Below are 27,627 nucleotides of genomic sequence, written 5' to 3'. Positions count from 1 at the left end.
TTTTTTTGGTCAAAAATGAAAATTTTTATTTTTGCAAAATATTTTCTGTGAGCATTATGGAAAACTTTATAAGGTGTTTGGAAGCAGTTTTATGATTTATTGAGCAACAAATGTATACTTAGTAGAATATTTAAGCCGAAAACTGAAAAAATAAGTGAAAAATACAATAGTGAGGACCAAAACATTGTCAAATGGGGTTCCACCCTCAAGAATCTCAACAGAAAGTCTTATCTTAATTTTCAAAATTTCACGATGAGGTGAAGGTGAAAAAAATAGATTGAACGCTGATTTATGTACGAATTTGTAAAACCGACTAAAAATCGTGAGTGATAACTCACAATTTTGTGAAAAAAAAATTGAAAATTTTAATTTTAGAAAATATTTTGTGTGATAGTTAAGAAAAATGTTGCGAGATCTGTCACATCCCGGCCCGGGGTCGATCACTTCCGAGCCCGCTCCACCACCGTAGGCACGATATTGTCCGCTTTAGACTTATCATTCCCTCACGATTTTGTTTTTGGGAACTCACTGAGCAACTTCCCAGTGGGTCACCCATCATGGGATTGCTTAAGCCTCATTCTCGCTTAACTTCGGAGTTCCTACGGAACCCGAAGCCAGTGAGCTCCCAAAAGGCCTCGTGTTAGGTAAGGATGAGAATATACATATAATGATCACTCCCCTGGGCGATGTGGGATGTCACAATCCACCCCCTTAGGGGCCTGACGTCCTCGTTGGCACACACGCGGTCAGGGTTAGGCTCTGATACCAAATGTCACATCCCGGCCCGAGGCAGATCACTTCCTGGGCCCTGCTCCACCACCGTAGCACGATATTGTCCGCTTTAGGCTTACCATTCCCTCACAGTTTTGTTTTTGGGAACTCACGAGCAACTTCCCAGTGGGTCACCCATCATGGGATTGCTCAAGCCTCCTTATCGCTTAACTTCGGAGTTCCTACAGAACCCGAAGCCAGTGAGCTCCCAAAAGGCCTCGTGCTAGGTAAGGATGAGAATATACATATAAGGATTACTCCCCTAGGTAATGTGAGATGTCACAAGATCTTTTTATGAGATCCTAGCATTTATTAGGTCCCGCAACTATTTTTATTGATTTTTAAAATTGAAAAATAGAAAAAATAATATAAACTAATAGTGGGGATCCAAAGTAATTTGTAGGTGCCAAAAATCTTCGGAATGTCCTAAAATTAATTTTAGGAAACATGCGGTATGATGAGAATGACTCGACTTTTGGCTTATAATGAATGTTGTAAAAATTTCTCAAATTGATTGGAAAACATGGTTATAACTCGGAGGTTTTGTTAATAAAATTGAAATTTTTAGTGTTAGGAAATATTTTGTGTGGGAGTTAAGGAAAATGTTGCAAGACCTATTGATGTGATTCAGCCATTTATTTGTTCCCAAAATTATTTTTTATTGATTATTTAAAGTTGAAAATTTCAAATTAAACATAAACTAATGAATAGTCCTGCAAATATATTTTTATGTGTTGAAAATGTTTGGAATGCCCTAAAATTAATTTTACGAAACATGGGGTACCACGAGAATGACTCGAATTTTGGCTTATAATGAGTCTTGTAAAAATTCTCGAAATCAATTGGAAAGCATGGGTTATATCACAGTTTAAAAAAAAAAATTTGAATTTTTAGTTTTAGGAAATACTTTGTGTGGGAGTTAAAAAAAATGTTGTAAGACCCTTGAATATGATCCTACAATTTATTGGGCCCCGAAATTAATTTTTATTGATTTTTCATGTAAAAAAGAGGGGAAAAAAATAAAAAAACTAATAGAGGGCTCCCGAAATATATTTATAAGTGTAAAAAAAAGTTGGGAATGTCCTAAAATTAATTTTAGGAAGAATGTGATACAATGAGAATGACTCAAATTTTGTATAAATTCTCATGTTGATTGGATAACGTGGGTTATAACTCACAGTTTTTGTGAAAAAATGAAATTTTTTTTTTAAGGAAATTTTTGGCATGGGAGCTAAGGAATATGTTACAAGACCTTTGGATGTGATTCTAACATTTATTAAATCCTGAAACTATTTTTTATTAATTTTTAAAGTTGAAAAATAGAAAAAATATTATAGACTACTAGCGGAGCCCCCAAAGAAATTTGTAGGTCTCGAAAATCTTCGGAATGTCCTAAATTAATTTTAGGAAACATGTGATATGACTAGAATGACTCGAATTTTAGCTTATAATAAAAATTGTAATAATCTTCAAAATTGATTGGAAAATATAACTTACAATTTTTGTAAAAAAATTGAAATTTTTAGTTTTGGGAAATATTTTTCGTAGGAGTTAACGAAAATGTTGCAACACCTTTGAATGTGATCCTACAATTTATTAGGTGCCGAAATTAATTTTTGTTGATTTTTAAAATAAAAAATAATAAAAATTAAATATAAACTAATAATAGAGGGTCCCCGAATATATTTTAATGTGTCGAATATTTGTACTGCTCACTATGTTTGGAGCATAAAGCAGAGGTGAAAAGAAAGAAAACGGCCAAAAAAGATTAAAAATCTCACTTTATTGAATGGTTTAGGCATATTATATATGGAAATTGGCAACAATGATCGTTTTACAAATTTCAACTACTGAAAAGATCAATTTTTGAATACGACATTAATAATTTAGACTAGTTCAGCAATTGCATTTTGATTTTTGATCATTTTAGCCCTTTCTTGTAAGATTATGCACAATGTGTTACATTGTAAATAGTTGTAAACTAAGCAAAGTAAGCGAAGACACCAACTAATGGACCGATGTTATAAGTTGTGGGTTCACCAAGTTGAAAATTGCCTCTATCGTCGGAGAAACCATCATTTTTATCTGGGCCCACGACAGCTCCATCTAGCACATTTGGGTTCGGTGCGTTGCTGTGGCACCAAGTGTACCCTCCGCCGCATGTCACTGGTGTCGGATCCTGCTTGATTGATATAATTGATGCACCTCTGTGATGAATCCGCTTCGGATAATTTGCTCCATATCCAACCATGTAACTCATGTTCTTGGGGTTTGACCCCAATATATAATCCACCTTAATCAAAACACAAAAGGAATAAAAAAAAAATAAAAAAGTATGCCCATGTGTCAAACTGTATATGTTTGACTTGTTGCACGTAAAGCAGCCAAAGTATTTTCCGTAATGCAATACCTGTGATTTGACGAATGCAGCAAGATCAAAAGGGTTAGCGTTGCCAGCAGCACAGTTGACGGAGGCATTTTTGGCGGCCAAGTAATTGGAATAAACAATGGTGGCGAAGGTAGCAGTGGCGACGCATTGAATGTTGTCCCACTGCGCAAACGATAGCAAACCTCCGGGTGTACGCTTCCTGTTCATGCTTCCTTTCTGGATGCACGAACAAATGAACTCCTCTGCGTGGCTCCTGTATTCTGCCCATTTTCCTGCATTGTCAACCTTCCCCTCCAGTACAAGCTGCAAGATGCACATGTTTTATTGGTGTTGAGGTAATTAACGCGGATTAAGGAGAGTTCTAAGTAGTACCATTGCAACCAAGAGCTGTGCGCCGAGGTATTTGTCATCCCATGAGAATGCATATCTTGTGCCCCCTATATCTTGTGCTTGCTCAACGTAATCCAGGTACGGTTTTTCATTTGTAGCGCGATGCAGCCATGCTGCTGCCCACAACATTTCATCCTGCAGACAAATCATGCATATAAAAACAAAATGCTTATCAAATAGCTCTTAGCTACATAGACACTTTTATTTTCTTTCGATGTGTATTGCTTGCATCTCAAGTAGATAGAAGCATTTACTCTTACATGATAACCGGAACTGCTGTAGCTTTTTCCGGCATAAGGGATGCTGTCCTGATAAAGACCGGGGTGATCGCGGGCAAAATCAAAAAGTTGTTTCGCGTGCATTAGAAGCGTGGACGAGTATTGAGAGTCAGAATTCTTGAAAGCAATTGAAGCAGCGGCAAAAGCAGCAGCAGTTTCAGCAGCAAGATCGGAGCCAGGGTGTTGAGCATCAATTTTGAAGGAGGTTCTCGGGGTGGTCATGTCTTCCGGTCTTTGCCAACATCCATGGTCAGAATCGGACTCTCCAACTTGCGCGTAGAGCACGTCCGGCTGTGGATGTGCTTTGATCAAGTAATCGGTTCCCCACTTGATGGCGAGCAAGGCGTTTGCGAGCTCTTGCTTTGCCTGGAGCTGGCTGACCATCTCTATTGTGCTCCATGATAGCATTGTTATTGTGAACGCCATTGGAAACCCTAGCTTCAGATTGTCACCGGCATCATAGTATCCTCCCACCAGATCAATCTATTCATTAATTTGATTGAGTCGATGACATTAATAGTACATAAAAGTCATTATGCACGCCTCCTAAAAATCTTAAAAATAATTTTATGTTAGGGTTTCATTAGGACTTTGTGGAGTATCAACAATTACTTCCCCTGCGTAACTTTAAATGTCCGAATCTAAATATATAGTCAATCATTTTTGGTTTTGAATCAAAGGTGGCGAATAAATAAATGTGCTTTTAGTGTTTTAATCTCAATCATTGATATCAAATGTAAAAATAAGTGACCATGAATCTTTGGTCACCAGGTGATGTAAACGAGACTCCATATATGTATGTGTAACTTTATGTATTGAATAGGATGATGGAAAAGGTTTTACTCCAGCATCAGCGCCGTCTTGGAGTGCAGAATCTCCACGCCATTGCACTCTCTGCAGCTTATTATCTTCCGGCAACTTTCCAGAGCGTTGACCCTCAAAATACAACAAAGACTTGGTAACTGCAGCATGGTAATCTACTGGAGACTTGGTAACTGCAGCATGGTAATCTACCGGCTGACACGCGATGCCATGAAGCATTCCGCACACTAACAAGACAGACAAACCAAAAGCACGACTAGTACTATGATCCATTATTTTCTCACTGATTTCTTGATGATCAGTATATGTATATGTGCACGTAAAGCTCTCACTCTCTCTCTCTCTCTCTCTCTCTCTCTCTCTCTGCGTACTCTGACTGATGAAGATTGAAGAAGCAGGTACTGATTCATATATATACCCAGAAAAGAGGAGATAAGAACGAGTATTCATTTATGGATATATAATTATATCCACTAAATTCACTGTATTAGACATCTAAATTAATTTTGCTTCATCACCGCATTAGATTTTCTCATTATTAATATATCTATAAACAACTTTATTATACTAATTTGATATGGATTTCGTACCATTATATTTATGTAGCACAACTCAAATTTGAGGGAAAAATTCCTATATGGTATGAGTATTTTCATGATTTTAGACGGAATTATTAATTTGCTTAACTTAAATCCAATATTTTATCCTTCCATCAAAGTATCCAAATTAATAAAATTTCAGTCTATATGGTGTTGAATTCAACTGGAATTTTAAAGAATTTTTTAAATTCTTTTAATAAATCTAGAAGTATTCAATCAAGATTTTAAACGTTTCTCCGAAATTCAACATGTATCTTTAGAAATTTGGATGAATTCAATTAAGAATTTATTTAAAGTATTTTTAAAAGTTGAGGAATTTGATGAAATTGGAGAGATATCATAGTGTATTTTAAGCATTCACAAATCTCACGTCTCCCCTGAATCTTTACAAATCAATTAAACTCCATCCAAATCATGGATTTATAAGTCTATTAAAATCCTTAAAAAATAAATGGACAAAATTTGTAGTGGGGCCCCAAACATTGCCAAAACGGGATTCCATCAACAAGAATATCAACAAAAAGTCATACATGAATTTTCAAAACCTGACGGTGTGGTGAAGATGAAAGAAAATAGATGTTACGACGATTTTCGTACTAATTTGCAAAATAGCCTAAAAACTATGACTGTTAGCCCACGTATTTTTGAGATATATTCAAATTTTTTATTTTTGCTAAATATTTTTCTATCATGATTAAGAGTAACTTTATAAGGCAATTGAATGTAGTTTTATAATTTATTAAGCTACAAATGTGTTTTTAACAGAATATCTAAGTTGAAAACTTAAAAATAAATTGACAAAAGTTTTACATGGATTTTCAAACTTAAGTTGAAAGCAAGTAAAGTTTACGACGATTAATATTCTCCGTCATGATTAAGGGTAACTTTATAAGGTAATTGAAAGATGTTTTACCATTTATTGAGCCACAAATGTATTTTTAATAGAATTTTTGAGCTCGACAAAAAAAAAAGAATATTGAAGCTAAAAACTTAAAAATAAATGGACAAAAATTGAAGCAGGTCCCAAACATTGCAAAAACAGGACTTCATCTACAAGAATATCAACAAAAAGTCTTACAAGAATTTTTAACTTGTGCGGTGAAGATTAAAGCAAATAGATTTTAGTTCGAATTTGCACAATATCCTAGAAACGGTGATGGAGTCCACATTTTTTTTGACAAAAACTCAAATTTTTTATTTATGCAAAATATTTTTTGTCACGATTAAGAATAACCTTATAAAGTAATTAAAAGTGGTTTTACAACTTATTGAGCCACAAATGTATTTTTAATAAAATATTTTAACCAAAAAATTAAAAATAAATGGACAAAATTTGTAGTAGGCTCAAAACATTGCCAAAATAGGACTACATGTAAAAGAAAAGAAAAAAAAGTCTTATATAAATTTTCAAAATCTCACTGTGCAGTTAGGGTGAAAGCAAATAGAGTTTACAACGATTTTTGTATAAATTTGGAAAATGACCTAGAAACCATGATGGTTAGCCCATACCCTTTTTTTTTTTTTGGTTGATAAAAATGCATATCTTTTATTTTTGCAAAATGTTTTCTGTCACGATTAAGAGTAGTTTTATAAGGCAATTGAAAGCAATTTAATATTTAATAAGCAACAAATGTATTTTTGATAGAGTATTTAAGCAAAAAACATAAAGATAAATGGACATAAATTGTAGTGGGGCCAAAACATTGCCGAAACGTAACTTCATTGACAAATACATTAACAAAAAGTCTTACATGAATTTTCCGAACCTTACAATACAATTTAGGTGAAAGCAAATTTTTTTTATAAAATTGGAAAACGGCTTTGAAACCGTGATGTAATCCCACGTATTTTTTTTATGAAGATGCAAATTTTTTATTTTGTAAAATATTTTCTATCACGATTAAGAATAACTTAATAAGACAATTGAAAACGATTTTATTATTTATTGAACCACGAATGTACTTTTAATAGAATCATAGTTAAAAGGGGACATGGGCAGGGCGGGCATTTTCCTTGTATTCAAGGATGGCCGAGTTAGGGTATGAGGTAGCGCGGAGTAACGCTGCGTGGATTCTTGACAAATATGGCGAGCGACGCATGTGCATAGGAGAATCCGGTTTGTGCACCGATGCAGAAAGGCGTCTGAGCAGGGTGAACGAACTCGCTGCTTTGCTGATTTGGGATGCATGCGTATTATCTATGGTCAGGAAGCTCATGCTGAAACATGTTGTCACTCCGGCTTCACACTATTTTGTTTTTCATTCTTCCCATCTAAGGGTACCGATCGAGAGGGATTATGAACGAGCAGCAGAGACCATGTTCAACCTTGCGGGCTGCCTTCGGATCTTCATCTTGCAAAGCGTTACTACGATCAAGCCCTACAAATTAGTTACACAAAAACATAATCCGAGCTGCATCATATACAAAAGTTCCCAAAGTCGAGTTGGTTGGGAACATTGAGCTCCGCAGACAACTTACAAAATAGATCTCCAACCACGTGAGCGGTTTAATGATTTCAGGCTGCCACCACTTTGGTGCCGAAAACCAGGTAGTGCAGATTTCCTTGTTGGTCGGTTTCAGATTTTAGCCAAACTTGTACCCAAGGGGGATTTCTACGAGTGTCATCTTGCACCCCATCGTTATTTACTCTCACTCCTAACAAGGCATTGCGTTTGATCTCCAGTTCCTCGACAGAGGACTGGCCATCGAAAAATTTCACCTATATTATAAATGAAAATGAAGATTAGTAGAAGAAAATATCACTGGCCAAAGGATGGATCATAGTCTGTCCGACTATAAGTTAGTGACGAATTCGAATTCTTACCCCATCTTCTGCATACAAAAAAGCATGAATTCTAGCGGTCGAGTCCTCCAGAGTCAGCCTAATTCTGTCAATCCCAGCAGGAAAGAGGAAGTCCGCAGCCTGCCATGGTAAAGTTGCTATGACTCGAACTACACACTTGAAACTAGCTGGAACCTACACGATATGGAATACATACAGTTCATGTACTGTACAAAACTACAAAAAGAGAAGCATAAATAGGCTTCTGAGCAAGAAAGCACAGGCATAAACTAAGAGCTGCATGAAAGAGGTAGGATACCTCTGAACTTGCAACAACATCCATTAAGGTAAGAAATATTGCATGGTCGTTGTCACTATCATCAACCTCTGCGGGAAATAAACAATCATAAGAGAATTTCAAAGAGATGAAACAATTTCCAAGAATTGAAAGAGAGAAGTGAATGAATGAGAAATCAAAGATTAATTCAGCACAAGAAAAAAAAAATGCAGTACCTGTGACTTGAGGCAAGGGAAAGCCCCCAAATGGCATCTGCATTAAACTTTCTGGACTTTGGGCTAATCGTTCGTTAAATAACCTAATCCATAAAAAATATGCAAAGGGATATGTGCATTAGAGTTTTAGCGAGTTATACAACATAATGATGCAATGAATGATAATTAAATGGTTTCCGAAAGTTACAACCTTTTCCGCTCAAGTTTGAGACGGTCCTCTTTTGGTGTATATCGAAGCTTTGTAAAGGGTGTCAGAACACAACGCCATATTCCTGCATGCACTTCACATAGCAAATTTACAAGCTTCACCCACTCCCCAGTTTTTAGCAGGCGAAGGTTGTCATTCTCAAGGTCCTGAGATATCACTCTTAAGACAGTTCCAACTGCAGGAAAGCTGCTGCATAAGGTATCACTTGGCAAAGGAAATGGTTCCAGATGTAGGGGAAGTGGGTGCTTCATTTCATCTTCTAGCCTGTGGTTCAGATTTAGCAACATTTAATATTTTACTCAGATAAAATATACAAATAGTAACCATATAGATAAAACTAAATTAGCTTTCATAACTAACAAACATATATATATAGGCTCAGTCCAGTAAGGTGATGCGCTAATGTCATAAACCATTACATGGATTGCAATTTGGTAAGTTCACTCCTGAGGAGAATTGCACGGAAAAAAAAAATCCAACAAAAAATTGATAACAGAATATCAATGGGAAGTATGTTGAAAAGATCAATCACTTTATATAACTTCAACACTAATTATATGAAAGGAAAATAACCCCCGTCTTATATTTGAAGAAAAAGGAAAGGACCCGTTTTGAAATTTTCTGACGAGACAGGGAGCAATTGCAAAGTACCCCATAATTTTATGATGTTATATAAGAAAAAATAAACATTAACAGCTATCAACTCACTTTTGAAGAATATCTGCTGGTGGAGCATCGGTTCCATCCCAAACAAAGGCCATCCATTCATTTCCAGCACCCTCATGGATATGGATTATCTTGAGGTAGAAAACAAAGAAAATTATTATGTTGTACTCGGTACATGGAATAATTACAGAACAAAAGGAACTGACTTAGATCTTTAATCATATTTGAGTAATTTAGAAATAATTCAAATATCCTGCTTTGTTCCCCATTTAAAAGAGAAACAAATCTGCAGTATTCATTTAACTAGTGCACACATATTTAACAAAAACGGTTGACTTACTTTACAAACCAAATTAAAATCTTCACCTCCTTTCATTTCTCTGACGAATGAGAAATAATTTGCACCTACAAACCATATACATTTCTAGTAAGACAAGATGAAAAGATATAAGGCAGGCTTATGATATACCTCTATCTACCAAGCAAAATAAAGTTCCTATCTTTTCTCATATATACAATTAGGTCAAAAGTTACTACAAATCTACCATCCAGGGTGCCTCTAATTTGGACAAAGTATTTGGCAGCATGTATAGAATCATAACCGTATGGTGCTTCCTCTTCACAAACCATTAAAGTGGATTTGTAAAAGGATTTAGAATCACTATATACTTTTGCCTAAAAAACCAGAGCAAAAACATAAACACCTTTGCTCAAATGATGATGCCATTTCATGAAAACTTACTCCCTATAAATCCAGTGATCAACCGTATTCCTTGGAAAAAGAGATTCCATATTAGATCATTCACAACTAGCACTGACTTATCATAAAAAGAGCACCTCTATCACCAACCTAGTTATAGTTGTCTAGAGAAAGACAAGTTGAATAACGTCACACAATGCCATTTCACGAAAACTTACTCCCTATAAATCCAGGTATCTCCCTTGAAAAAGAGATTTCAAATTAGATCATTCACAACTAGCACTGACTTATCATAAAAATAGCATCTCTATCACCAACCTAGTTATGGTTGTCTAGAGAAAGACAAGTTGAATAACATCACTCACTATGCCGGAAATGTACATGATTACATAATAATCTTAAAAGAATGTAACAAAAAACAATTCCAACATTCTAGAAAGGTAAATCTAACCCTTTTGTCTTTTGAGCAAGCTATCTTTACAAAAGCCTAATCCATGTGGGACTATCATCAACTACCTTTTTCACAACCATAATCCATCCAGCACACCAGAATCATATCCACAGTCATCCAAAAATAACCACAACATTGTAATATCTACTGCGAACGAGTTAGACTTATACATAATTTAATGCCGTTGTGTTGCTATGTGAAACAAAATACTTTTTAAGTATACCTTCGTGAAAATGGAAATTCTTCAACCATCTTCTCAAGTCTATCACAAAGTTCTTGTCATGGTCTCTCTCGCGAAATGTTTTGCAAGCATGATAAGGACTTAAATTTGTATTGTCACTTCCGTAATAAATAGCAAAGGTAGAGAACTTCTTGCAAAAAACAGCATTTACTTTACCTACATGATGATTAATCTGCACAAGTTACGCCCAAGTCAACTACAATCATGATTTGTACAGAACATTTCATGCCTTTAATAAAATGGGGTAAATGATAGTACATAACATTATCTATTTTTATAACAGATAACATGGAACATTTTGATAACGAAGAAAACATGATTTAGTAGGGAAAAAGAAGGGCAACAAGCAATTTATTTGATCAAAATATCTTTAGCAAAAATGAAAATATACCACACTAGTTACAGATTGAACATTTTGCTTGAGAAATCAGCAATTGAAGAATCCCGGAAAGAAAATTAAATGAAGTTAAGCTCAAGATATACCATGACGCGTTGGAACTGAATTATGTCTCCAACAGATAAAATGCGAGGACATTCATTCCTATCTGTAAAAATGTTAACCGACAACCCGGGATCCTGATGCGTCTCATCGATTATACGCACCGAAACGAACCAATCTGCAAAAAATTCACACCAATACGTATATAACAAACAAACAGAAAGAAATGAGAAAAATTGCATCCAAAAGCAGAACTAAAAATAATTAATTTAACAGAAAAAGACAAAATATTATAAAGACCCAGAGAAATGGAACAAAAGTAACACGCGGCTCAGCAAACACCTTTTCGTTAAGAGTCTCATCAATCTACTACCGACCTTGCCGGAAGCAGCCGTAAGTCCGGCCTTTGTTTCATCATCGCCACCACAAATAGACAAATTAACACAAATATGCAAGCACATTACAAAAATTTGATGAATTTGATTGAAGGAAGAAGATTTACCGGTGCCTCTGGTTTGGCGAGGAAAGCTGCACTCGAGGACGACGCCGATTACGTTGACCTTGGCGCCGACGGAATCAATGGTGTCCCTGATCTTCGTGAAGTTGTAGTAGTTACCACCACGTGGCATCTCTCTGTGTGAGTATTTGGGTTAGCCCGAGAGGAAGGGGGTAGAGAGTAGAGAGCTTCTGTCCCTTCTAGGGTTTCTATGGAGGGAAAAAGGAGGTTTATAAATTTTTGGGGAGGAGACCATACGAGTGAAATTATCTCTTTTGGGGAAAAGCGTCTTAGAAGAAATTTTAAAAACGAAAGTAAGGGCGAAAGCTTCTTATAAAAGACTCGGCATTTTGTTTCCAAAAAAAAACTCGGCATTTTTTGTAATGTTTCGTCTCTTACCTTCCACCCTAGGGTCCAAATTAGTCTTTCTTTAACATATAAGTTGGCTATCCAATCAAATCCAACTCAGTCGCAGCGCCAAATGATGAAAGACTGGTTTGGTATTGCTGTGTTTTGAAAAAAAATTGTTTTTATTGTACTCTAAGAATAAGTAGCTGTGAAATAAAGTAGTAAAGTGTTTGGTAAATTTTTTTTGTAAAAGTAATTTTGGAAAGAAAAAAAACAGTATTATAGTGTTTGGTAAACTTTTATGTAAAACAGCTGTGACTGTGTGAAATGATCAAAAAGAGTTTGGTCATATTTAGTGTGCCTTGAGGGGCCACTCCTTTTATTTGGTCTCCCTCTTATTCTCTCGTTCTTCTCTTTTTCCCGTGAGACTCTCCTTTCTCTATAAACTCTTTCTCTAAATCCCACACCAATGCCAATTTTCAAGTGAAATCCATACCAATATTCCCTGTTTTAGGTGTAGTTTGACCTAAGGATTTGAATGGTGGCATTGCATGTGAAGATCAAGTGCTCAAAAATGAAGAAAGCCAACCCCTTCCCTCTCAGTGAAAAACTCTTCGACGAGTTGACCTGAGGCTCAATGAAATTGGGGTGCTTCAAACTCAATTCAACCTTCATTTAATCTCAGTTACAACTTCTGTATCCTGCATATCAATTTTGGCGTGAAATTCTTGGGATTTAACACCAAATGCCCTATCTGTGTTCATGCCCAAAAATCTGGTGACCTTCTTGGTCATTTTTCCGGCGAACTTGAGACTGAATCTACACCAATCAACAAATCTCAACTCTGGGTAACTCTCTTGACTTTATTTGTGAAGTTTGAGGTTAAATTCAAAGGACTAGAGCTAATGCATGCTCTGTATTTTCTGCCTAGAAACCAACAAAGCATCACCGATGCCATTACAACTAATCAAAGACCAATTCATTCCTAATTGACGATTGGGTAAATTTCCGAACCTCTGTGTGAAGTTTTAATTGCTTAAGGTCATTTTGGGTATATGAAAGTTTCATTAAAGCACTCAGTGCCTTTTAGAAAAGAGGTTTGTGCAAAAGCTGAAAAGTCAGTTTTTCAAAGCTACCTTTTGCTGTTTCTGTTTTTTTTGTTTTTTTTCACCAAAAACTGTGAAAAAAAGCTGAAGTTGGAAGTTTACCAAACACAAAAATGCTCCCAGCTTTTTTTTATACTTGTTTTTTTGAAAATCATCTCAGTACCAAATCATACCGAATTGTTGTCTTTAAAATTGCTTTTGTAAAGGCTTTCGGCACACGAAAAAACTCACAAGCCTTCTTGGCACATAGAAACTGTCTTCGAACAAGCATCTTAGGATTTTTTTAATAAAAATTTCAACACGTTTAGAATAAAAGCCCTTCTAATAATAGAAGCATTCATGAGCATAAGTACTTTTAAAAAAAAGCAACGAAGCAGATGGAAACATTATTCATATTTCAGTTATGATGGTTAGAAATTGTGATGGTTAGCTCACGTTTTTTTTTATTAAAATGTAAGTTTTTTATTTTTGGGAAATATTTTCTATCACTATCAAGAGTAATTTTATAAGGCAAAATGAAAGCTTGTTTACCATTTAATAAGCTATAAATGTATTTTTAATTGATTATTTAAGCTGAAAATTTAAAAATAAATGGACAAAAATTGTAGTAAGGCCGAAAACATTTCCAGAAGCGACTCCATCTACATGAATAATAACAAAAGGCTTTCATATTCACGTTGCAAACTTGCAGTGGAGGTGCAAGCAAATATATTTGACGACGATATTTGTTATAATTTGCAAAATATCCTAGAAACGGTGATGACAATCCACGTTTTTTTTTATGAAAAATACAAATTTTTTTATTTGTGCAAAATACTTTCCATCGTGATTAAAAGTAACCATATAAGGTAATTAATAACGATTTTACCCTTTAAGCTACAAATGTATTTTTAATAACTCAAATATTTTTTCACTTTATCTCCCAATGGATGAAGCTTGAATCTGAATCTGTTGGAGCGTATTACTGTTGCGCATCTGCAACACGAACTTACATACCTATATATATTTTGATGCTTTTCTGGACCGTGCTGCTACTTGCAACTGCTTCTCTGCCCCTGACATGTAAAACCTCGGGCTCCTCTTTTTTTCTGAAAGTTTTATTTTCGTCCTATTCGTTATGGAATTCCGGCAATGCAAATTGCACTTTAGTTTTCTAACTTGCAATAATGCTTACTTTTAATGATTTCAATTGTTCGGATTTGATTTCTGATAATTTTAATCAATTTCTTATTATATTAAGCAGAATATAGATTGTATTGTAAGTAGCTTTTAATTAAGCAAAGTGAGCCAAGACACCAACTAGTGGTCCATTGTTATATGTTGTGGGTTCACCATGTTGAAAATTGCTTCTTTCATCGGAGAAGCCATCATTTTCATTTGGACTCACGACTGCTCCATCCAGGACATTTGGATTCGCTGCTTCTCTGTTGAACCAATCGGCGTACCCTCCTTTGCATGTCACTGGTGTCGAGTCCTTCTTGATCGATATTATTGATGCTCCTCTGTGATGAATCCGCTGTGGATAGTTTCCTCCATATCCAACCATGTAACTCATGTTATTGGGGTTTGACCCCAATATATAATCCACCTTTATCAAAACACAAAAATAAATCATTTTGTCAAAATGTTACATGTAAAAGAGCCAAAGTACTTTTCCGTAATGTAATACCTGTGATTTGACGAATACAATAAGATCAGAAGGATTAGCGTTGCCAGCAGCACAGTTGAGGGAGCCATATTTGGTGGCCAAATAATTGGAATAGACAATGGTGGCGAAGGTAGCGGTGGCTACGTATTGAATGTTATCCCAGGACGAAAACCATAACAGGCCACCGGGTGTCTGCGGCACTTTGGTGTTCCCTTTCTGAATGCACGAGCATATGAACTCCTCTGCGTGGCTCTTGCATGCGGCCCACTTTCCTCCATTCTCAACCTTTCCCTCCAATACAAGCTGCAAGGTGTACATGTTTTATTAGTACTAATTAATCAGATATTAATTGGTAGAATTAATGGTAATTATACTAATTCATGTGGATTAGGGAGAGTGGTAGGTACTCTTGCAATCAAGATCTGTGCGCCAACGTATTTGTCATCCCATGAGAATTCGGATCTTGTTCCCCCTACGTCTTCTGCTTGCTCAACGTGATCCAGGTACCTTTTTTCATTTGTAGCACGATGTAGCCATGCTGCTGCCCACAACAGTTCATCCTGCAATCAAATCATGTACATATAATTAACTATATATGCACGTTGGCGTGTTGCTTGTAGTTGAAGTAGTTAAAAGCAAATATCTATTCTTACATGATAGCCACTACTGGCGTAGACTTTTCCGGCAGAAGGGATGCTGTCCTGATAAAGACCGGGGTGATTGCATGCAAAATCAAAAAGCTGTTTCGCGTGCGTTAGAAGCTTGGATGAGTATTGATAGTCCGAATTCTTGAAAGCGATTGAAGCTGCGGCAAAAGCAGCAGCAGTTTCGGCAGCAAGATCGGAGCCAGGATGTTGGTCATCAATCTTGAAGGCGGTTCTTGGGGTGGCCATGTCTTCCGGCCTTTGCCAACATCCATGGTCGGAATCAGGCTCACCGATCTGCGCGTAGAGCACCTCAGGCTTGGGATGCGCTTTGATCAAGTAATCCGTTCCCCACTTGATGGCATGCAACACATTTGTGAGCTCTTGCTTTGCCTTGAGTTGGCTGCCCATCTCTATTTGGCTCCACGACAACATTGTTATTGTGAATGCCATTGGAAACCCTAGCTTGAGATTGTCTCCGGCATCGTAGTATCCTCCCACCAGATCAATCTGTTCATGAATTTAATTTAGCCAATGATATTGATAGTATTGTACGGAGAGAAGAGGATGATGGAAAAAGTCTTACTCCAGCATCAGCGCCGTCTTTGAGTGCAGAATCTCCACGCCATTGCACTCTCTGCAGCTTATTATTATCCGGCAACTTTCCAGAGCGTTGACCCTCAAAATACAACAGAGACTTGGTAAGTGCTGCATGGTAATCTACCTGACACGCAATTCCATGAAGCATTACCAGCAATAAGCACCCAACCAATCCAAAAACACGACCAGTACGATCCATTAATCTCTGATTAATTAGTATAATTAATTATGTCACTCCCAGTATATGTATATATTACTATACTTATATGTGTATGTATAGCTCTCTCTCTCTCTCTCTCTCTCTATACATATATACGCTGACAGTCTGATGAATGTCGAAGAGGGCTCTCGGTCCCAAGTCATATTTATACACAGAAAAGAGAGGTAAAAATGGTCATCTATTTATTACTCGGATCTTACATCATTATCCACCAAATCCACTTTATTAAACATCTGATTAATTGGATTACTTACCATTTATTTATGTAACCACACTTTAAACACTTCAACTTGTTACTATCCAAATATAATTACTCTTGAAAATCATGATTAATATTACACCAGCTTAGCTCAAGTTTTTTTAAGAAAAGTGCGATCTTTATTAATTGGGGAAATAATTCGTACGAGGGATAGTGAATATTGAGTGAGCCTCTGTAAAAAAAACAAGGAATCTGATATGTTTGTGTTTTTTTTCATGACAAATAAATGAGAGATTTTTCAGTATATTCGGAACACAAACATACATGCCAAATCTTATTACACAACTGGAGGGGCAGATATGCCAAATCTTATCACACAAATGGAGGGGCACTTAAAATATATATCTTAGGCAAAAACATATGGTATACTGCCCTACCGTTAGTTAAAACATAAAAAATTAGGCAAAAAGAATGGAGAAGTGGGGTATCGATCCCCATACCTCTCGCATGCTAAGCGAGCGCTCTACCATCTGAGCTACATCCCCTGTTGCTCCTTTGCTCCAATTAATATGATTAATAATGAGAAATTTAAAAGGACAATCCACATAATCACCCGCGAAACCGTGGATATTTCTTACGGATAAGAGAGATAAGCGGACTCGAGAGACAGAGAGCATGAAAATGGCGACTGCTCTGCAACTGACGACGGACTTCTCCAAACGCACAGTTCTCCTCAAACCCTCTCTCGAGTTCACAACCATTCCTCGCCATTTCCGGACCTCTCTATCTATACGTCGAGCTTCCTCCTCCTCTTCGTCTTCTGATTCTTCGCTCGTCAGTCGCAGGCACTTCGTTTCCGAGACGGCGGTGCTGTCTCTGTCCATCACCACTCTGCCACTCTTTGGATCCATACTTCCGGCCAAGGCGGAGGATCCCACCCTTTCGGAGTGGGAAAAAGTTTCCCTTCCTATTGACCCCGGCGTCGTCCTTCTCGACATTGCCTTTGTGCCCGAGGACCCTAAGCACGGTAAATCCACTCTGTCTCTCTGTCTCTACAATTTGTTGTTTGGCTTCCTCAGAAAATCTATGCAAGAAATAATGAGTACTGTTCATTAAGTGCTAAAATTCATTTTTAGTTGGAATTAATTCAGGGAATTAATTTTGAGTAGTTGTTGTTTAATTTCTGTGGGTAGGTTTTCTTTTGGGGACCAGGCAAACCCTTTTGGAGACGAAGGATGGCGGAGAAACTTGGGTTCCGCGTTCGATTCCGTCAGCGGAAGATGAAGATTTCAATTACAGATTCAATGCCATAAGCTTCAAAGGGAAGGAGGGTTGGATTGTTGGAAAACCTGCAATTCTGTTGCACACTTCTGATTCCGGAGACAGCTGGGAACGGATACCGCTAAGCTCTCAGCTTCCTGGAGATATGGTAAACCTTTCTATTACTCATTTAATCTCAAATATCCCTTCTTTGCATGATTCTAGTGCAGTTTAAGTGATATCTTATTATCTTGGTGGTGCAGGTTTCTTACTAAGTAATCAAAACATTGGATGAAGTAATCAACATTGCTTTCCGTATGGATATAGATAAGCTGAGATAAGTCAATCTGATGTAACGTTTCCAGGTGTATATAAAGGCAACTGGTGAGAAGAGTGCAGAGATGGTGACTGATGAAGGTGCGATTTATGTGACATCAAATAGAGGCTACAACTGGAGGGCTGCTGTTCAGGAGACTGTTTCCGCTACTCTTAATAGGTATGTTGCTTCCAAAATTTTATAGTAAATAACTAGATAATCTTGGAAGGAGGTCAAAATATTTCAAAGTTCAAAAATTTCGCATATGTCGTGAAGATCTGTGATGGTTTCTTCTAGTTTTCCTCAAATTTTCATCTTGTTGAAGCTGGTTACTCCTTTATTGATGATATAAAGGCATCAAGTTTCATGCATCTCCATTGCTTTTTCAGAACAGTTTCTAGTGGAATTAGTGGTGCAAGTTACTACACTGGAACTTTTAATTCAGTGAATCGCTCACCCGATGGAAAATATGTTGCTGTCTCAAGCCGTGGTAACTTCTACCTCACTTGGGAGCCTGGCCAGGTGAGTTTCTCCTCTTCTATGCAATATGGCCTTTTCCTTCTGTCTAATCACTGTGTTTTATCTTTTACCCCCTGAAAATTTAGATGCATTAAGTTGATGGGATATGCTCATGCACTCATGTTAACTGTGAAGTCTGTGATTCATTGCCTTGTTTATATTTTCAGCCATACTGGCAGCCACATAACAGAACAGTTGCAAGAAGAATTCAAAACATGGGGTGGAGAGCTGATGGTGGCCTTTGGCTCCTTGTTCGTGGAGGGGGACTTTATCTAAGCAAAGGTACTGGGGTAAGTAAATACTGTTTTGCCCTGTAAACTTATCATGCAAGAAGAATTCACCCTGTAACCTTGTTACTCTCATAGCATAGAAGCTAAGCTATTGCTTATTGTTTCAGTTAACTGAGGATTTTGAAGAAGTTCCAGTCCAAAGCCGGGGGTTTGGCATTCTTGATGTTGGGTACCGATCAAGGGTAACGATTTTACCATTCAAGTCGTTGTCTAGTGTAAACTTCTCACTCAGTTTTTACATGTTTAGTGACTAAACATGCAGGATGAGGCTTGGGCAGCAGGGGGAAGTGGGATTTTACTGCAAACTACCAATGGTGGTAAGACATGGACCCGTGACAAGGCAGCGGATAATATTGCAGCCAATCTATACTCCGTGAAGTAAGTCTGATCTTTCCAAAAGTTTCTCCATGAATATGGTATTTCATTGTATTGATCTTATTTACTGGAAGAGATTTTTCAATGTATTCGGAATACTGAAACTTAGTGTTATAATATCTATACCGGTGCAGGTTTATTGATGACAATAAAGGATTTGTGCTGGGGAATGACGGGGTCTTGCTTCGGTATCTTGGATAAAGGTTTAATCTACACATCTCTTGGGCATTCTTAAGATATGTCATCTCGTCGTTTAGAGTCGTTTTATTAACATGTGCATTTATGCAGGTCAATTTTGTAGTGGTGATGTAACACATATACGATCGATCATATTTTATGTATTTGATATTGGATGAAGAAGGGTCAATGCCTCATGCATTTGATATTGTAATTTTTCTGTAAATTATTACCATCCACGGACAGATCTTGGCAATATTTTTTACACCTTCATAGTAAGAGAATTTGTATAAGCCATTTCAAAGCCATCTATTTGGTTTCCTAGGCTGGACGAAACGTCAATAGACAAACATTGTCGGCAGCCAATTTTTATAAATCCATGGGTAACCATCTATTCAGTTACATAAATATTTTTCTATTGAATTTTGAATTTTTTTATTTAAAAAAAGGTCTCTTTTTGGGTAAAATAACGAATAATCTAAAAAGGATTTGTGTTGGGCAGAGCATCTTCGAAGGGTGCTAACGTGCATCATGAACATTGACCAAGAAGTTTTAAAATATAGATAATATCAATTTTTATTTTTTAAATGACAAAGGTATACAAGGAAAATCTGGTGAAATGGTCAAGCGACGAAAGAAAAACGTAACAAAATCGAAAGTGGATAAGTGAAAACATATTTTTCCCAAAATCTTTGTAGTTGTACCTTTAATCTTGTTAAAAGAAACAGTGGTACAGATGATAATTTTTCGTAAATCTATTTTGCTATGTGGTTCTCGATTTTCCTTCGGTTTTGGACAGGAGTGCAAAGAACAACGATTGATCTGGTCCGAATGAAATTAGCAATGACAAGAGGACTAAAAAGCAAACAAATATTAGAAACTGCAGACGAAACGATAACCCCCTTTCTTCCCCAGTTGTCACTTGTCACTCTTATTATACTTGTAGCGGGAATTAGAAAACCTCACCCAACCCACCGGACGCCGCTGCTCAGCAACACCAACTACCAAGGTCTCTCTCTCTCTCTCTGTTCAAGCATGTCAGCCCTCAAATTTTGTTTAATTTATTTTTAATAAAATGTCGTAATCTCGCAGACATGCATATTTGAGTGCGAGAGAAGCAATCAAAGCAGCAATGATACTCTGTTTATCCAGTCTTTCAGCTCCAACCTCTCACCTTTTATTGAATGAATTTTCTCACTCTTTTAAGAGTCCCCGGCTTCCTCCTCTGGTACGTAATTATTGTGTTCTTTGCTATATTTTTTTATTAATTTGCTGTAATTTCCTTTGTGTTTATTTTCCCTTGTAAGTTGTAATGTATTCATGTATTCGGTTGCGCTATGATATGCGGTTATTTGTTCAGCAGAAAAGACAAGCCGATGGGTCTCCAAGAGCTGCTAGAGTTGTTGCTTACTATGGATTGAAGAAACCTCCTTATAAACTTGTAAGTCAACTACTTTCTCATCTTGCTAAACCAATTTCCGGGACGTGAAATGGGGTTGGCGAAGTCAGCTTCTAGTCTCACATTAGGTGTGCATGAAGAATACAAGTTTTTCGGGTTCCTATTTGCCTTTCTTTGTCAATGTCTTATAACGTGATTCGATTTGCAAGATACTTTAGTATGTCATTGTTTGGTTTCTCAAGTCCGTGTGGTGTAGCATTTGATTCTATGAAGCCCTCACTTGTGGCGGTTATCCATCTCGCGGTGTAAATCTTTTTGGGTACATATTAGTATTCGGTGTCTGAGTTTCTTATTCTTGTCACATGATGATACAGATTCGTGTAATTATATTATAAGTACGATAGGCATATGATCTTCCTTGACTGAACTGTCAGTGTTTCTATTTTCAGGATGCTTTGGAGCCGTATATGAGTCAGAGAACATTGGAAGTTCACTGGGGAGGCCATCATCGAAACTATGTGGAAGGTCTGAACAAACAGCTAGAGAAGAGTGACATACTATATGGCTGCACTTTTGATGAACTTGTCAAAGCAACATATAATAATGGGAATCCTTTACCTGAATTTAAGAACGCTGCTCAGGTATCTACAAAATCGTTAGCTAATTTGTATACTTTTCTTGACTAGATCATTTTTAAATGCTATCAATGAGCTTGCATAGGGGTCACTGATCAAAGATATGAAACGTTTAGCCACAGGCTGTTACATGCTTGACTATCTTAGGTTCAAATGTACTACCACCGGACAATATATGATATGATCCTGTAGCCTGAAGCAGAACTGTGTCTTAAGCTTGTTCAAATTTTTAGTTTTCCTGATTGGTTATTCCTAAAGGTTTAGTGCAGTGTCATACTGATTTAAGACTAGGAATCACAAACTTGAAGTCCAGTTTTGGACATAACATGAATAATGTTTCAAACAGGAGACCTGTTGCGTAAAGGGATATGCAACAAGGAAACTTTGTTCCATGTCTAATTTGGGGATTATGAGACGAGATCCTTTGACTTTATCGTTGTAGGTCTGGAATCATGACTTCTTTTGGGAGTCCATGCAACCGGGAGGAGGAGACATGCCCCAACTGGGTGTCCTTCAGCAGATAGAAAAGGATTTTGGTTCCTTTACTAATTTCAGAGAGAAGTTTACAGAAGCAGCACTTACACTATTTGGGTCTGGCTGGGTTTGGCTTGTTTGTAAGTCCTTCCTCATGTTAATTTCTGAACCTGTGTGAGTTAATGTGTTTGGGATTTCGAAGAATGAATTTTTCTCATATTCATGATTGGGTAATCTCAAACTCAGTTACATTAATTTTTTTAGAGTTCACCAGCACTAAGTTTCTGTACTAATTGTGACCTTGTTTTGCTAATTAACTCCTCTGGTTACCGATAATTTTTATTGTTTCATTTTCTCAGTAAAGAGAGAAGAGAGACGACTTCAGATAATTAAAACTTCAAATGCCATTTGCCCAATTGTTTGGGGTGACGTAGTAAGTAAATCAATTTTCCCAATTTTGTTGTGACATTTATTTCAGCAGTTTAATTAATCATCTCTTATTCTGCAGCCTATAATCAGTTTGGATCTGTGGGAGGTGCGTAAATGATCTCTCTCGCTACTCTTTTTCCTACCCTCCCTCTCTCGCTCTCTCTCTTGTGGGAACATGCTAATATTTTTTCTTTTTGCTTTCTTTCTTGCAGCATGCTTATTATCTGGATTACAAGGTATGCACTGGTATCAAACTTCATTTAGTTTCCACTGGCTGGCCCTAATTTTTAATGTCTTTGGGTAACTTGTTAACAGAATGACAGAGGAAAGTACGTGGATGCGTTTGTGAACCATCTTGTGTCTTGGAATGCGGCAATGGCACGCATGGCTCGAGCTGAGGCCTTTGTGAATTTAAACGAACCTAACATCCCTGTGGCTTAGAAGGCTTGTAACACCGGCAAGATACTGAGACTAACTATTATGAAGAGACTTCCTAATGAGTTTATTGGGAGTCCAGCGGGGGTTGAGCTGCATTCGGATCATATTTTCCATAAAAAAGGTGTAATGCCGGTTTTTTTTTTTTCCATTGGTGTCACATCTACAACGATTTTGGTACGAGAGATGCAACCACCTTAGAGAGTAACAGTAGAGTAGATAAAGCGTATGAACACGCTTATGGTGCGTTGTGTAATAGAGCATAACAAGTGTTTCTATTTCTGTGCTAATTAATGTAGATTTCCTCTCTATTAGCTCTCTTATTACGTTATGTAACGTGTGGTTTTTACTTTTTATTCTCTATTTACTCATCAGTTTAAGCAGCCAGAAGAGATGGCCTGACTGATGGTTCATGTGGCGATGATAAACCAATGTTAGGGACACAAGATGATGAGGTTCGCTGGCTTAAGTCGTTTTATTGTATCACATTAGTTACATGAAGATGAAGCACGTCAAAAATCAATCGTCCGTCATATGGACTCTGCAAAAAAAGAAGCGATGTCCATGTCGTTATCTTGTGTCTCCACCTATGTTATGATATGCAGAGAGTTTTTATGGTTAGTGTTGAGAATGATAGTGTGGACTTGAAACTAAGCAGTTTTATATATATGTTTTTCTGTTGCCTTGTTACTTAGGAGAAATTTTTCATTGTGACGGGAACATAAGTGGTACATCATGTATTTTACTAGAAGTGACATGTGATGTACTATCCTATATACCGGTCACATTAAAAAATCTCTCGTTAGGCTGAGTAGAGGTAGGCAGACAATAAATTATGAACAAATTCGGAATTAGGTAGTGACAATGAAATTGGAGTTAGGTTGCCGGCAACGGGAACTAAATGATGAGAGCAATTAGCGCCATCGTCAACGTAGACGGACCGGTAACAGTAGACTAGAAGCAGGGTTAGGCAGTTATACATCATCCTTTCATGTCGTCCCGAATGCAACTTTAGACAACCATCAATGCTACAAATTTGATAAGAAAGCACTAGGCTTTGACTTTGCGGAAAAAATTAGGCAAACCTTTTTACTTGTCCAAAATGTTTGACCCTGAAAGCAACTAACATAGATGGACACGTTGCATAAAGATAAACTCGTTTTATGTAAATTATTTTTGGCATTATAAGGCAAAAACATGGTCTAACCATCTTCTCCGGTTTGACGTTCTGAAAGGAAATGATGAGAACAAAGCCGCAGTATTCCTTGATTTACGTTGGCTCAATGAAATGAAAGGTCAACAAAGCACAGTGGCCATTTGAATAATTGAGCTCGGTTTTGGACTAAACTCTTAAATTCTAATTGAATGCACTTTGAATGTTATAAATTTTTTAAAATTTTAATTGAATACATCCGAATTTCTAAAGATTTTAATAAACTACCTTAAAATCGTTATTAAATACACATTGAATTTCAAAAAATCACTTAATTATTACTTTTCATTTATTAAATTTTCTGATATTTTAACCACCGCTCTCCCCGATGTCAGGTAAAACAACATGGCATAACAAAAACAGAAAAAAAACAGAAAAATGGAATTAGGAGGGAGTCTCTCTGCCAGTTGTAACGGAAATTGGGTTAAAACCAAAACAAAATTCCCATTTACAAATTTAGGAGACAAATTAAAAAGTATAAATAACATCCAAAATATTATTAATTAAAAAATAATAATCATAGCCTGGTTGTGGGGTGACGTCATCCTTAATCCTTAATCTTTAAATTTTGAGAGAGAGAAATCAGAGGGAGGGAGAGAGAAGGTAAAAACGGAAAGAGGAAAAGAGGGACTCAAAATTTCAGAGAAGAAGGGAGGAGGAGGAGGAGGCAGAAGAACGTTTCATATCATCATATCCATTCGAGATTCAATTTCTGTACCCAACGAAGCATTGAACAAATCGCACGCTGCATTTGGAAGACACATTCGAATTCATCAGGTTGATTCGATTGGTGTTGAATCAATCAAATTCCAATCAATTACATCTCTCGTCAGCGTTGGGGTTCCGGTTATCGCCGCGGATCGAACGATGTCGATCGCTCTCAGATTCGTACATGTACTTGTAATGGAGAGGGATGAGTTATGATCGGGAGGGAATCGGATTGTGAAAGTGAAAGTGAAAGTGAATGGGGGAAGAAGGTATGCTGATGGAAAGCGAGTTTTGTTCTAGTCATGCGGATCAGATGATTTCGTCCTCTTTGCATAACCGATACAATAACTCCAACAGCAATCCAATGTTGGCTTCTTCTTCTCGTCTTCCCCTTTTCTCCCTGTTTCGTCGCCGCCGCGGTCTACCTCTCCCGCTTTGGTAGGTGGCGGAGGCGGTGGAGCAGCGTATATAGAACACGTCGTTTCCAAGTTCGACACGCTTGCTGGCGTCGCCATCAAATACGGCGTTGAGGTACCATTTCCATTTCCTCATCTTCACTTTTGATTTTTCGCATTTCTCCAAATACATGTTAATTTTGGACTTCGTCTGCTTCAATTACTGTTTTGAATTTCTTGTTTTCTGTGTCCCTTTTTGTTGGTTAATCAAATATTCGCTGGATTCTGAGAAATGTTTGAGGTTCATAGCTGACGTAGTCAACGGAAAATTGGTAATGCGAATAATTGTTTTGAGTTTTAATGTTCTTTTTGCTTCCAAAGGGGCATTGTGTTTTCAGATATATTGGAAATGTGTGTGTTTGTTTCCCAGCCTAATATCAGGCTGATTTTGTTCGTTTGCTTGTTCGATTATCAAGCTTTTTGTCGAAAATAATCGGTGTTTTGGTGATATTGTAGGTGGCCGACATCAAAAAGATGAACGGCCTTGTTACAGATCGCCAAATGTTTGGCCTCCGGTTTCTTCAGATTCCACTACCGGGGAGGCATCCTCCATCCCCATGTTTATCAGATGGTTCCAAGACTCCAGGGTAATTATATGTCTCTACTCTTAATTTGTTTGGTTATGGGACTTTTGTTCCGGAAACTTGTTTACGGTAGCTGCAGATATCATTATGTCAAAGTTGTATCCCTAAACATAATACACCTCTAGTTCTTCCCCAAAAGGAAGTGAAGCATAAGGTCGGTTCAGGGAGTAGTGGGATGTACCCCTATTGTTAGGAATTGCACTTCTGAATCAGATTGTCATATTAATCTGCACCTATTGTGTCACATTCCAGATGTTGCTTCTTTCTTGAATGGGGGCAGCCTCGATCGCGAAGTTTTATCATTTTTGGGAATGCATTTTTAGGTGATTGTGGTCTAATCTTTGTAGATAACATGTCAAGAAGATGTATATATACAAGTCAATTTTATCTCGGTGAATTGAACAACTAAAGTTTGTGGGTTGTCCTTAGTCTTTAAATATTGCTTAAGATTCGAGTCATGGAATGATTCGTACCGTGTTTTGCTTGTGGTTCATTTGTGGCTTACCACTTTAACACTTGCTTATGCAGCCAGACTAGTTCTGACCAGAACCCAACTCGCAGCATACAGTGTGATCTGGTTGACTCATTCGGGTCCCTTAGAGTTACTCCTCCGAAGAAACCCTCCCCGGCTATGAACTCATTACAAAGTTATTACGGGCTGAAACCAAGAAATCAGAACTCTATAACTGAAGGTTTTGAAATGGCAGTCTACAAAAATGGAGGTTCCCATTATTTAGAAGAGGGACCATTCCTTGGAGCCTCACCAGCTTCTGACCAACCATTGAGACAATATCGAAAGTCAAGGAGCCTAGTTAAGTTGGATGAGAATAGTGAACTTTCTGATTCCATGTCTGCAGAAGGTGACCCTGATCCATTGGGGGATAAATGGATTAGAAGGCGTCAGAAATCTGAAGCAGACTTCTCTCGCACCCCTGAGAAGCTTTTGGGAGGTAACAGCGGCAGTGCCAGCAGTGCCGGGTTTTCAGCAATTTCAGGGCAGCGCTTAGCCCTTAGACCCACAGCAGCTAATAGAACTGCTTTAGGAAACGATGTTGAAGCTGGTGGCTTGAATCCTATACAAGTAGGTATGGGTGATTCTCTCACAGCAGATGGGTTATTTGGAGTGAGGAAGTCGTCAAGCACATCAAATTTGCAGGATCACGAGAGTAGCGGCTCTGCATCCATCTGGTCAACATCTAAGTGGAGTTTGAAGCCAGACTTACAAGCCTTTTCAACTGCAGCAATTGCGAAACCAATATTTGATGGTTTGCCTAAACCGATAGCAGGTCGAAGAAAAACTGCACTTGACTAATTCACTTGATTATACTATCATTGCCGATTTGATCCATATTTTTCGCATCATCCATCATTCATTACCAGCAAGCATTCAACTGGTAAGTACAAAGAAACAAGAAATCGGGACGAGAGTTGAATAACATTCTATATCCTTAATCATTGAGGTACCAGGATACCGGCCCAAGCCGGCGGATGAACGATTGAGCGGAGCAACCGATTTCATGTGCAGATTGAAGAATACAATACTAGATAATTTGTTAGACAAACTTGTAACCATTGCGGCACATTATAGAGGATGTAGATTGCTATAGTCATTCCTTAGGTTTCTGGAACAATTTGTTCATACATTGATTATACTTGGTAATTCTTTTGCTTCTTTATTTAATTCTCTCCATTTTGTTTTCTGATGGGTTACGATGATGTATAATCTCGTTTCAGCAGTTATTCAATTTGTTCCCAACGCTCCTGTTAAAACAACCTTTAGTTTAGTTTAGTCAGGGTTACCTCAAGCTGAGCCTCGTGCAAATAGAATGCTCGAGCATTTGCAGTTTA

General features: G+C 37.4%; 6 protein-coding genes and 2 non-coding genes across 14 annotated transcripts; 3 read left to right on the top strand and 5 right to left on the bottom strand.

Moving 5' to 3' along the window:
* Positions 1–2,752: 2,752 nt before the first annotated feature.
* Positions 2,753–4,923, bottom strand: LOC125471930 (endoglucanase 13-like). The gene is made up of 5 exons (XM_048572906.1): positions 4,672–4,923; positions 3,811–4,311; positions 3,533–3,685; positions 3,182–3,463; positions 2,753–3,064 (listed from the first exon to the last, which is right to left on the bottom strand). Exons 1-5 carry the CDS (start codon positions 4,921–4,923, stop codon positions 2,753–2,755), a joined length of 1,500 nt encoding a protein of 499 aa, XP_048428863.1.
* Positions 4,924–7,164: 2,241 nt separating this feature from the next.
* LOC125472055 (protection of telomeres protein 1a-like) lies at positions 7,165–12,111 on the bottom strand. 5 transcript variants are annotated; one of them, XM_048573103.1, is made up of 11 exons: positions 11,752–12,111; positions 11,592–11,653; positions 11,294–11,427; positions 10,793–10,966; positions 9,759–9,823; positions 9,461–9,549; positions 8,735–9,016; positions 8,545–8,627; positions 8,351–8,418; positions 8,074–8,226; positions 7,165–7,968 (listed from the first exon to the last, which is right to left on the bottom strand). In XM_048573103.1, exons 3-11 carry the CDS (start codon positions 11,343–11,345, stop codon positions 7,765–7,767), a joined length of 1,170 nt encoding a protein of 389 aa, XP_048429060.1. In that variant the 5' UTR covers positions 11,346–11,427; positions 11,592–11,653; positions 11,752–12,111; the 3' UTR covers positions 7,165–7,764. The 5 variants fall into 5 exon arrangements, with proteins under 5 accessions (XP_048429060.1, XP_048429058.1, XP_048429057.1 ...); XM_048573101.1 differs by lacking the exon at positions 11,592–11,653 and having other exon boundaries at positions 7,165–7,627; positions 7,728–7,968; positions 10,793–10,982; positions 11,752–12,108; XM_048573100.1 differs by lacking the exon at positions 11,592–11,653 and having other exon boundaries at positions 7,165–7,614; positions 7,728–7,968; positions 10,793–10,982; positions 11,752–12,108.
* Positions 11,576–11,672, bottom strand: LOC125472085. Its single transcript, XR_007254042.1, has one exon. It is a non-coding gene; the product is annotated as a small nucleolar RNA snoR113 (small nucleolar RNA).
* Positions 12,112–14,472: 2,361 nt separating the features above from the next.
* LOC125471929 (endoglucanase 15-like) lies at positions 14,473–17,040 on the bottom strand. Its single transcript, XM_048572905.1, has 6 exons — positions 17,011–17,040; positions 16,078–16,215; positions 15,501–16,001; positions 15,255–15,407; positions 14,869–15,150; positions 14,473–14,787 (listed from the first exon to the last, which is right to left on the bottom strand). Exons 1-6 carry the CDS (start codon positions 17,038–17,040, stop codon positions 14,473–14,475), a joined length of 1,419 nt encoding a protein of 472 aa, XP_048428862.1.
* TRNAA-AGC lies at positions 16,983–17,055 on the bottom strand. Its single transcript has one exon. It is a non-coding gene; the product is annotated as a tRNA-Ala (tRNA).
* Positions 17,056–17,149: 94 nt separating this feature from the next.
* LOC125472059 (photosystem II stability/assembly factor HCF136, chloroplastic-like) lies at positions 17,150–19,744 on the top strand. Its single transcript, XM_048573108.1, has 9 exons — positions 17,150–17,537; positions 17,704–17,939; positions 18,136–18,266; positions 18,476–18,608; positions 18,773–18,895; positions 19,003–19,077; positions 19,158–19,273; positions 19,405–19,473; positions 19,559–19,744. The coding sequence occupies exons 1-8, from the start codon at positions 17,186–17,188 to the stop codon at positions 19,469–19,471; spliced, it is 1,233 nt and encodes a 410-aa protein (XP_048429065.1). The 5' UTR covers positions 17,150–17,185; the 3' UTR covers positions 19,472–19,473; positions 19,559–19,744.
* A 551-nt stretch (positions 19,745–20,295) lies between these two features.
* On the top strand, positions 20,296–23,175 carry LOC125472060 (superoxide dismutase [Fe] 3, chloroplastic-like). 2 transcript variants are annotated; one of them, XM_048573110.1, is made up of 9 exons: positions 20,296–20,456; positions 20,540–20,675; positions 20,811–20,888; positions 21,296–21,487; positions 21,924–22,095; positions 22,315–22,388; positions 22,464–22,490; positions 22,597–22,620; positions 22,700–23,175. In XM_048573110.1, the coding sequence occupies exons 2-9, from the start codon at positions 20,580–20,582 to the stop codon at positions 22,823–22,825; spliced, it is 789 nt and encodes a 262-aa protein (XP_048429067.1). In that variant the 5' UTR covers positions 20,296–20,456; positions 20,540–20,579; the 3' UTR covers positions 22,826–23,175. The 2 variants fall into 2 exon arrangements, with proteins under 2 accessions (XP_048429067.1, XP_048429066.1); XM_048573109.1 differs by having other exon boundaries at positions 20,808–20,888.
* Positions 23,176–24,601: 1,426 nt separating this feature from the next.
* Positions 24,602–27,460, top strand: LOC103943212. 2 transcript variants are annotated; one of them, XM_009353448.3, is made up of 3 exons: positions 24,602–25,271; positions 25,652–25,782; positions 26,308–27,460. In XM_009353448.3, the coding sequence occupies exons 2-3, from the start codon at positions 25,670–25,672 to the stop codon at positions 27,089–27,091; spliced, it is 897 nt and encodes a 298-aa protein (XP_009351723.2). In that variant the 5' UTR covers positions 24,602–25,271; positions 25,652–25,669; the 3' UTR covers positions 27,092–27,460. The 2 variants fall into 2 exon arrangements, with proteins under 2 accessions (XP_009351723.2, XP_048429102.1); XM_048573145.1 differs by lacking the exon at positions 24,602–25,271 and adding an exon at positions 25,284–25,467.
* Positions 27,461–27,627: the final 167 nt, after the last annotated feature.

Source organism: the organism of the source record quoted next, unplaced genomic scaffold (genome assembly GCF_019419815.1).
Source record: "Pyrus x bretschneideri cultivar Hongxiangsu unplaced genomic scaffold, Pyrus_bretschneideri_v1 Contig63, whole genome shotgun sequence".
NCBI lineage: Eukaryota > Viridiplantae > Streptophyta > Magnoliopsida > Rosales > Rosaceae > Pyrus > Pyrus x bretschneideri.
Note: the sequence above shows the minus strand (reverse complement) of the source record. Positions and strands in the feature narration are given on the sequence as shown.

Bases quoted from the DNA above. Each gene is read 5' to 3' on its own strand.
- LOC125471930 (XM_048572906.1), bottom strand. From the start codon at position 4,923: ATGGATCATAGTACTAGTCGTGCTTTTGGTTTGTCTGTCTTGTTAGTG. The intron at 3,464-3,532 runs GTACTACTTAGA...TGCATCTTGCAG, and splicing joins CACAGCTCTTGGTTGCAATG to CTTGTACTGGAGGGGAAGGT. The intron at 3,065-3,181 runs GTATTGCATTAC...GTTTTGATTAAG, and splicing joins CTGCATTCGTCAAATCACAG to GTGGATTATATATTGGGGTC.
- LOC125472055 (XM_048573099.1), bottom strand. From the start codon at position 11,878: ATGCCACGTGGTGGTAACTACTACAACTTCACGAAGATCAGGGACACC. The intron at 10,983-11,293 runs GTATATCTTGAG...TAACTTGTGCAG, and splicing joins TTCAGTTCCAACGCGTCATG to ATTAATCATCATGTAGGTAA. The intron at 7,969-8,073 runs GTAAGAATTCGA...TTTATAATATAG, and splicing joins TTTTGTATGCAGAAGATGGG to GTGAAATTTTTCGATGGCCA.
- LOC125471929 (XM_048572905.1), bottom strand. From the start codon at position 17,040: ATGGTAGAGCGCTCGCTTAGCATGCGAGAG. The intron at 16,216-17,010 runs GTATGGGGATCG...ATTGCGTGTCAG, and splicing joins GCTCGCTTAGCATGCGAGAG to GTAGATTACCATGCAGCACT. The intron at 16,002-16,077 runs GTAAGACTTTTT...ATTCATGAACAG, and splicing joins AAGACGGCGCTGATGCTGGA to ATTGATCTGGTGGGAGGATA.
- LOC125472059 (XM_048573108.1), top strand. From the start codon at position 17,186: ATGAAAATGGCGACTGCTCTGCAACTGACGACGGACTTCTCCAAACGC. The intron at 18,609-18,772 runs GTGAGTTTCTCC...TTATATTTTCAG, and splicing joins TCACTTGGGAGCCTGGCCAG to CCATACTGGCAGCCACATAA. The intron at 18,896-19,002 runs GTAAGTAAATAC...TTATTGTTTCAG, and splicing joins ATCTAAGCAAAGGTACTGGG to TTAACTGAGGATTTTGAAGA.
- LOC125472060 (XM_048573109.1), top strand. From the start codon at position 20,580: ATGATACTCTGTTTATCCAGTCTTTCAGCTCCAACCTCTCACCTTTTA. The intron at 22,389-22,463 runs GTAAGTAAATCA...CTTATTCTGCAG, and splicing joins CAATTGTTTGGGGTGACGTA to CCTATAATCAGTTTGGATCT. The intron at 22,491-22,596 runs GTGCGTAAATGA...TCTTTCTTGCAG, and splicing joins TCAGTTTGGATCTGTGGGAG to CATGCTTATTATCTGGATTA.
- LOC103943212 (XM_048573145.1), top strand. From the start codon at position 25,327: ATGTTAATTTTGGACTTCGTCTGCTTCAATTACTGTTTTGAATTTCTT. The intron at 25,468-25,651 runs GTAATGCGAATA...GTGATATTGTAG, and splicing joins ACGTAGTCAACGGAAAATTG to GTGGCCGACATCAAAAAGAT. The intron at 25,783-26,307 runs GTAATTATATGT...TTGCTTATGCAG, and splicing joins GATGGTTCCAAGACTCCAGG to CCAGACTAGTTCTGACCAGA.